This window comes from Vanellus vanellus (genome assembly GCF_965231255.1).
Source record: "Vanellus vanellus genome assembly, chromosome: 6".
NCBI classification, from domain to species: domain Eukaryota; kingdom Metazoa; phylum Chordata; class Aves; order Charadriiformes; family Charadriidae; genus Vanellus; species Vanellus vanellus.
The window spans coordinates 57,910,898-57,920,505 of NC_138911.1; the positions used below are offsets into that span (position 1 = coordinate 57,910,898).

General features: G+C 39.6%; 1 protein-coding gene across 1 annotated transcript in view; it reads left to right on the plus strand.

Moving 5' to 3' along the window:
- Positions 1-9,608, plus strand: part of AHNAK2 (AHNAK nucleoprotein 2) — a 57,010-nt gene that overhangs the window by 21,612 nt on the left and 25,790 nt on the right. The window contains exons 2-6 of the mRNA XM_082484772.1: positions 6,121-6,197; positions 6,983-7,072; positions 7,834-7,890; positions 8,496-8,637; positions 9,419-9,600. Coding sequence (XP_082340898.1) covers positions 8,502-8,637; positions 9,419-9,600 — 318 coding nt within the window. The 5' untranslated portion in view covers positions 6,121-6,197; positions 6,983-7,072; positions 7,834-7,890; positions 8,496-8,501. The remainder of the gene's footprint in view (positions 1-6,120; positions 6,198-6,982; positions 7,073-7,833; positions 7,891-8,495; positions 8,638-9,418; positions 9,601-9,608) is intronic.

Here is a 9,608-nt window from a genome sequence, read left to right on the forward strand (position 1 = left end):
TAGCTGATTGATATCCATTAATTCATCAGTCTCTAGTCTTCTGGCATATCCTGGGAAACCCAAAGAAGCCACTGCAAGGTGCATTAATTTAATAACTCATAAAAATAATAGAGACAGTGGATTGGGATGGGTATAAGAAAGAAGCAGACATGAAAACAGAAATGCTGAGGTTGCCAAAGAAAAACTAAAATCTTTGAGTTGCTGCCTTTTTGCCCATAACCTTGAAGTGAAACATTTCTCTTGGTAAACTAATGTCAGGTGAACTTACCTATCTGAAAAATTGCTCTTGAGAGGCCAAGATGAATGCCAAGCATGTGCATAGCGTTCCTGTTATCAAAGTGCTTTCCTGAACTGGGACCTATGATTTTAAATATTCGAACTATTTTAAATATTCCCTATTTCAAATATAAGAAGTGAATCAGAAGGGGCTGCAGGGCTTCACAGCAGCACTGCTCAGGCGGCTGTGAGAGCTCTGAGGGAAGAAAAGGAATCCCAGTAATTGCGATACCTGCAAGAGAGGGAGAACAAGCTGTGGGGAAAAAAATCCGGCGTACTACCCATTTTGAGAAAGGGATTTAATTTAAAAATCAGGCATTAACTTAAAAAAAAAAAAAAAGGTGGACTTAATTTTAAAATTAGGGATTTCATTTAAAAAACAGGATGAATTCTGGAGTAGTGCATTAGCAGTGACTAGCCATGCGTGCATGAGAAGTAACAGGCCCATGACAGGGTTCCTGAGGGCACAGGGACAAGGCAGACCCACAAGCACAGGGACCGATGGCTGTGGGAAGAGGGGTCTGATACAGGAGCCAGCTGAAGCCCTCTGTGACAGCAGCGATGCACAACCTTATTTACAATGAGACATAAGCACCTGAGGGAGGGAGCGCTGTGAAAACTGCTGACCTACATGTAGGAATTCTTTACTGGGTCAAACACAGCGCCAACAGTGACAATGACATTAAATTATTATTGTTGTTGTTTGTCTTGCAATTATTCACTCCTTCTTCTCCTTGTTAATTATATGAATCAGGTTATGTGCCCAGAATGTGCTTCACATTGTCAGAAAAGACCTGAGCAAAAGAAGTCCCAGCCTTGCCCACATGTTAAGGCGTGAGTCTTCTAACTGGCAATGGACCCAAAGCTATTCATTTCCACAACACTGCACAAACAGGACTGGTTGTTTCTTATCATAGCTAAGAAACGCTAACTAGCAAACACCAAAGTCCTAGTAAAGAAAAGGCACAGGTTGTGACCTTCATATATTAACAAATAATAATAAAAGAGTGAGCAAAGCAAACAAGTTGTCACCCGTGGACAGATGTTTGGCACAGCTTCGGCTTCCGCCTGTTAAGAGAAGCTGGTTGTTGAAGTGAAGTTAGATGATTCCTGCCAGTCAGCACATGGCAAGAAGGAACCTCTACTCCTGGTGAGGATACTACCTGAGAACGAGGAACAGTTAACTTGCATCTTTGTAAAAAATATGTGCTCTGCAGCCATTGCTACTCTTGTCCATTTTAACTGATCTACATTAAAACCCCAGGGAAAATAACACAACAGCAACACAAAAATAAAATAAAACAAAACAAAGCCACTTTTAGCAGGAAAGGTAATGCCTAAGAAGCTGATGCAAGGAAAAGTTATATGCTTAAAGATAAGAGCAGATTACTTAAATTCACTACATTCATATGCAAACTTTAGTATAAAATCTTAAAAGGCGGAAAGCTCAAATCTCAGAATTGCAGAGAAAGGGATATAATTTGTAAGCAAGGAAGCCAGGATGATCAGCAAAGGATGTTATCTTTTTTTTTTTTAACATCTCCGGTATTCTCATTTACTGTTTTATTTGATTTTAAAGTATACTGATTGTGGTAATTTTATATGCCGATGTCCCAATTAAAGCTAGGTTTTTATTCAGTTTATACAATACATTAAAACACAATTGACTTGAATTCAATGACACTGTCATACTTTAAATTTATTATAATGTCTCAAACGTGGTTTTGGAGACTGTTACCCACCAAATGTGAACACCAAAAAAATAACCTGGTTTTCTGTTTTTGTGATTTCACCCAAAACAGTGCAGCTGAGTTCCTATATTAAAGATAAATTATTATTTTTTTTTAATTGCATTTTAAAAAGCAAATAAAATTTTCAGTCTTAGGATATGAAAGTGTTCCAGCCTATATAACTCCTACTGCCTACTTTCAAAAAATTCCCTTGTTCTGAAGTCAGTTCAGTGGCTATCAGTAGTCACTGATGTAAATTCCATCTTGTTTATGAAAACATTTCAAACAAAGCATTGATTGTCCAGAGTTTATAAAAAAAGTTAAAACCTATAAAATGTTGGCATCACTACTATTTGGGGCATGAGAATGACACGCATATAAATCATAGTTTATTGGCACAGTCTTTTATACACAGAAAGAAGGCTCTGCTGAAAATGGAATTCATCGATGTACTGTAATTCCCCTCTTTTATAGATTTGTTTTTAAAGTATTCCAAATAGGAAAAAAATCTGAAGCAAATCTTAGTCTCCAGTAGGAGTCAGGGGCACAAGAAGTCTTTTATGACGCGGGTTAGCTATGGTAGAGGGGCAGAGTAGGCAGAGTTTGGGGAAGTCAGGGTGGATGGAAAGACCTCCATGTGAAGCTTTGGTAGGGAAGGTCATTTGTGTAGCTGATGTCTGTCCATGCAATCCCACCCACATCTCTGTTAGCCTGAGAGACAGGAATCCGTTGCTTCAGTTTGTAGGAAAGAGTCCCACTATCACCATTTAGGAAAGGTAACAGTTTACTGAAGGCTTTCACAGGAGAAGTCTGTCCCTTCCTACCCATCGTGAGGTAGGTGAAAAAGGCCTTTTATGCTGACAGATTTTCCTTTTAACAGCAGGGGATTTTTCAGGCAACATTTTGGCAAACCTTAATCCGCAGCCCCTCTAGCGAGGACAAGGAGAGGAATCGCTTGCCAATGCTTGGCCAAGCATGTGAAGCCACCCTTGTGCCTCATACACCACTGCTTTGCTTGATCGACGGCTGGTGAAAAACAAGAAACTTCTTTCCTGGTCCAGGCCCAGACAAGATGTCACCCAGGCCGGCTCTATCTACACCCACACTGAACAAGAATTAGCAGTGCCATTTGTTGCTTTAAAACGGCATCCCGATGGGAAATAAGTGTTCAGGTCTCACTGCGGGAAGTGATCTAATTCTCGTGGATTTTATGAGTAGATTGGTCTTAGCAACAGGAAGGTTTTGAAGGTGTTGGTCACCTAATCATTCTAAGAATCCTTTGTTTAAAAAGTTTCGCCGCTGTTAGAACCCGTAGGATAGCTGCAGTACCCTAGACTCAAAGGATGTGCCCCACTGGATGGTGAAAAAACCCACGGCACAAACTATACAGGACCATTCCAGTCCTGAGAACGGAGCATCGTCTACATGCGTTGCTCCAGTTCTAGACAACTAAAATACCACTGAAGTTACACAAGAGTAAAACAAGAGAAACAGCAGTGAACCAGCCCAAGAATTCTGGATAATTCTTTCCTTTTTCTTTTCCAGTAGCGAAATTATTGGCAGCCACCAGGGATCAATGCTGTAATTAGCCTTCAAGTGCTGCACTGAAGAGCAAATGCTCTAGCAACCCAAGCAATATTCTGTTAAGTCATTTGACTGGACTGCAGGGCTTGTGGGTGGGATTCTCCCAAGTGAAAAATACGGCAATGCCACAAGACTAAGTCCTTATTATTTCTTGGAATTTTAGTAACAGCCATAAAATTCGCTGTTGGCACCTGAATCTTTAGAAGCACTAAGCCAGTTAAACAATCAAGCCTCAGTCCTGCTGCTCTTCTCCTCATATGATGCTTATTAAAATACATGTGGTGAAGAGCTTCATGAATGGATTCCAGAATTTTCAAGCAGAAATGCATAAAATCAGGTTCATAAATCCACATCTAAATTTTTTAAAAGGTTATGCTCATTTTCCGATTTTCTTGAGCTTATGAAAATTGCAAATGCTAGAGTTTTTGAAAAAAAAAAAAAATCAAGCCAATTTATGCAGGTCTTTAATCTGAATTAGGGTCTGTATTAAGAGCTTTTTCTAGAATTGTCCATCGTAGGCAACAGGACTAGTCCCATGAAGGCTAAAGGAGGCACCGCCTGGCAGACCTGATGTGCTCTGACTTGGTCCTAGTTCTCTGGAGCTAAAATACCACAGGAGAGATGATTAAGATGATGTACATATGGCTAATGAGGATGTCTTCTATTCTATCAGGTTTGGAAGTTTGGCCCACAGACTGACATGGAATATTCCCGCTGGAAGCACAATGTTTCCATCCGTCTTAACAAAGTGGTCCATCACTGGCCACCTGGCATAACTCTTTCAAGACCCTGCCTGTACTAAATAATTTCGTCTTCAAATAAGTCAAGGGAAAAATAAATGTAGGAGGTCAGAAAACCATGAAGAAAAGCTAGCAAAAGCACAGCCATTTTAACAAGAGTTTGGCAACTTGTGTAAGTTAGAGTGATTGCATACATGCATAAGTCGTGCCAGTTTGTCTGCACACACAGCATGTACTATCCACATCCAGAAATGTTGTATTCCAGCCCAAGGATTCTTCATTTAAAGTAGACAATGAATGAGTTGCACAGTTCTGCTTGCGGTTTTGTTCTGTAGTGTTCAAGCATATTTTTAAGCCAGAGGATCTGTTTAGGAGAGCCAAAACTATGTATACTAATGGCAGTTGCAGAATTGGGCGTGAGAGCGCGAGACAGCCTGATGGCTTGAAAAAAACGTAGCATGGAGAAGGGAAAGAGACATAGTTATCAGGACAAGGACTTGTGCATGTGTCAGAATAGCCTGTGCATCAGGGAATGTGTAATTCAGTCACACTGTCCTCTACTGGCTAAGCCTGGATCTCTGAAAACAATGATGTATTCATGCTGTTTTCATTCTTCGGTGCCCAATTTAAGGAATTTCAACAGAATCATCGTTTCAAACAGCCCATTTCCTTCACCTCATCTATCTCCACCCTGAATACTTTTAAAAACCAAGAAATCAGAGTCTTTATGACTATCAAAGCTTCATGATGTTTACTCTCTGGATCTTGTCCTAAGACCTCTGTCAAAGGCAAGGAAGAGTTTTGAGATGGCAAATGTCAACCGATTTTATTTATTGCCAGTTACTGAATTTCTAATTAGTGATTCTGGTATTTTTTTTTTAAATAAAGCCACTTAGAGAAAAACACCTCAGCTCAGCTCTGTAAACCTCTTCTCCCCTCTTTCTGGTCTCCAATCCCCTTTCTGTGGGCTACGCTCAGCCCTTTTGGGGAGGTGAGGGCTGGTGCAGAACACAGGGATGAGCAGACGGTGGCTGCTTTTCTTTTTCCACTCTTTGCTTCGTACTCAGTTGCCCCAGAGTGGGTTCCTCCACCAGATGCTGACCCGTCAGAGTCAAGCCTCCTCTTCTCTGCCCTTGCTGAGGTAGCTCTTCTGCCTCCAGCCCCTTCTCAAGATCCTATTTTGCTCCAGCATTTCTCCTGCTCTGCCAAATCTCCTCTCTCCTCCTGCTCTGGCGTGGTTTTCTCTGTCTTTCTCCTCCTCCTCTAGTGGTGTTGTTTCTCAGCATTTACCACCCTTTCTTAAGCACCTCTTCACAAAGGTGCCAGAAACTCCTGGGATCGGTTCAGCATTGCAGGTGGAGCTGGCTGCAAGCAGCTGCATCCAACACAGGGTCGTCCATGACGTCCTCCCACAGCGACCACCCCACAGCCACACCACTGGCAAAATTCTGCCAGTTCTGCCCAATACACACCTCAACTCCCCCTTGGTTATTAAAGAAATAATAATAATCTGACCAACTTCTAGTTCTACATTTTCTCCAATCTGAGGATTTTATTCCTTTACAAAAGCCTTTACATTTCTGCATACGAATATTTCTGGTATCTTTGGAAAGATTGGCCCGATGAGATCTCAGATAAGGAATCTGAATGAAAGCAGGCCTTTCTACAGCTGGCCCTGCACGGCCCCCGGCCCCCGGGCGTGCTGCTCCGGAGGGCTCCAGCTTGCAAGCTGGCTACTCTGTGCTCAGCCTGGCTCCCGCAGATACCAACAACCTGTCTGATGCTTTCAGGTTCTGGACAACAGCTGAGACCGCCCGAGCCTCCAGGAGATGCTGATGCTGATGCGGATGCAGAGGAGGAAGATTCTGTGAGTTTTTATAGACTTGGGGTTTTTTGGGGGTGCCGGGCGTTTGGCGGTTACCTTGTTAAAACAGGATGTTAAATATTTTCTTTATAGCTGAGTCTTGCTGGTATTATTTTTTCCCCATCAAAATGTTGTATTTTTGCTTGGGACCCTCCTGCCAGCTCAAAAGCCAGAATGATACTTCAATGTAAAGTGATCTCCTCTTTGCTGTGATTCACCAGCATAAGTTTAATACCAAGACTTAGCAAACTATTACATGGCTGTTGACTACAGTAACTTTTATTTAAAGATTTAGCTGGGTTTGGTTCCCTATCATTTGACTCCACAAGGAAGCAGGCCAAGGTTTGTCAGCAGAAATTCCTGCTGGGATTCTTCCATGATTTGCTTGATTATAGAGGGCAATAAAGTTTGAAAGCAGAGGACACAAAGGTTAGGTACGCAAATAAGGCGTAAATTTTTATTGCCTTTTTCAATTATTACTAATTGATCTCTCAGTATTTTCAGTCTGTTCAGCCCATAGATGCATATAACTCATAAAGAGAACCAAAATCAGCATACTATTGTTTTTGTCTCTCAGGAGTCTGTCCCTTGTGCTCTTGAGTAACATCCTTAAATGAGAATTGTATTTGTTCTTGACCTAAGGAAAGAGCTATTGGTTATTCTACATCCACGATTACTAATGAAACATTTGTACACAGAAGATGACTATGCCTAAATAGAAAAACTCTCCTAAAAAAATGGGTCACTGTTTAATGGTGGATGTTCCACCACTCATTTCTTTTCCACAGGTTAATGAAGTGGCTGTAGAAGACATCCGTCCAAGGCCACAAGGATCCTCTCCAGTTTATGAATATTCCATAGAAGAAGAATATTTAAAGGCAAGACGCTGAGTTTTCATGCAGACATGGCTTTACCAAGAGGCTTTAGCTCCTACAACTAGCTAAGATTCATATGTAACAGGATGTTGTTGCAGCCATCTTGTCTTCCTGTCCCCACCAAAATCAGGGCCCTATTCATTGATGGTTTTATATGGTACTGTGCTTGTTGTTGGCCATATTCTTGTTTCTTGGCAAAAAATGCATTTGACTTCATTCCTTAAAGGGCCTGGGCCAGAGAGTGTCAAGAAATCACAATGTTTTTCCTATTAGAATATTTAACTGGCTTGAATGTAACTAATATGTATTTAAAAAATTACCTGTACCTCTTGGTTATTCAAAGTTAAAGATTTAATTAGTACAGTCATGTTAAGATAAGTAGGCAACAGTTTGACATTCATGCTGAAGTCAAATAAATGAAAAAAATGTATTTCCACAAAGATGAAAAGATGAGAAGTGTGCTACATGAGTAACACACAGAAAAGCTCCCAGTGTTGTAATATTGTAATTGGTTTCTAGTACTAATTTCATGCAAATTTTGGTACAATGCAGGGAGGCCTTGACATCTAACTTACTACTGGGAATAATATAGTTAAATTATTCACATTGTAGATTACACTTGTAGATCCCAATTTTGCTCTGTTGTCATTAAAGTTAGCCTCAGTTCTTGGTCTAAACCAGAGATTTTAACCAATGTAGGAATTTTGTTGTACTTTACTACAGCATGACTTCTGAACACTAAATAATTGCAAATTATTTTTCAGCTTCAAGAAGAAAATAAAAAATATCCTACAGACAAATCAAAACAGAGTCATCCACAGGTCAGTCTAAAAGCACTCCACAGTTTTAGGCACATGGCTTGCAAAATAGTAAAGTCGATTGCAATACACAGACGTGGATGGGTGGACAGAGGGAAGGACAAATGGGCAAAGAATCACTTTAGACTTGTTTTTATCAGGAACTTCACAAATTGCCTAGTTGTGGCACAGGCATGAACACTTACTTGTCCTATTTGGGGTCCTTCCATAATTCTTTTTAGCATTCTTGAGCCTTCTCTGGCTGCATTACAATACAGCATTAGCGATTCATCTGACTTTTCTGGCCTATTTATGCTAATTCAGGTGCTTAACATCTTCACATAAAATACAGTATTTCAGCCCTAAAAGATTTCATATATTTCACATTTTAAAATCATAACCTATTTTCCCTATGACCTCGATTCAGTGTAGCCCTAACACATGTGCTTAATTCTGATTTAGAAGAGAATCAAACCCACACTGAACAAGTACATTCTCTATTTTAGATAATCTTTCTTGAGCTACTGAAAATAAACCTGAGGAGACTCCATTTTTTATTGTAGAATAATGTAGAAAACTTTGGTACAAATGAACAAGAATTATAAATTCACACCTTTTTCTATATCTAGGAGACAATGGAAGTGACCCTGAAAACAGAAGTGGAAGCTGGTGCTAGTGGTTTTAGTGTGATGGGTGGAGGAAATGAAGGAATATTTATTAAAAAAGTACTTAAAGAATCTCCCGCTTCAAAAATATTTAGTCTGAGAGAAGGTACGGTCCGATTCTCTGTTGGTTTTTTTTTTTTTAATATATCTTAAAATAATCAGGTGTGTAGCTGTGCGTGCATATAGATACCTGCCTCATCTGTCATCTCTTTAGGTAATAGAAATAGTAGATCCCAAACCAAGTAGTATTATGTGTGAGCTTAACCTTTCCATATTAATAATTTCAAAGATAAGTTTCTTAAACAATAATGAAATGTGATATTTTTTTTGGATACCAAAAAAAATTATCTAATTTTGATTGGAACAGTGAAAAAGTTACATAGAAAGTACTGTATACACAACTAAAATGAAAAAATACCCAACTCATAACAATAATGAAAAACCTGCTTTGATTCTTTCATAAAATAGTATGCCACAAAATTACAATAAATAATGATTTAAACAAGAAGAAAAGTCCAGAGTCTAAATACTGAAAAATATAAAAAAAAAAAAGCTTTGTCACTGTCAGGGTGGTCATACACTGGAACAGGTTTTCCAGAGAGGTTGTGGAGTCACCATCCTTGGAAATATTCAAAACGTGGCTGCACATAGACCTGAACAACTGGCCGTAACTGGCCATCCCCTGAGCAGGGCAGTTGGACTAGATGATCTCCAGAAATCTTTTCCAGCCTTAACTCTCCTGTGCTTTTATTAGGTGAACATCAATTTATATTTTAAATAAATGGGATGTGATAATAATTTTTATTTAACGAGCATTAATTCAACAGAATTTGAAAAACTGCAAGAAATCACAAACTAATTAAAATGATGTCTGACTCCACTTGCAGGTGATCAGCTTCTAAGTGCTACAATATTTTTTGATAATATCAAATACGAAGATGCACTCAAGATTCTCCAATATTCCGAGCCATACAGAGTCCAATTCAGCCTCAAAAGAAAAATTGCTGGGAAAGAAGAGCTAGCACACATTCACTCTACAGCCCAGTACAAAAAGGAAAAATTAAGCCAGGTAGTTAT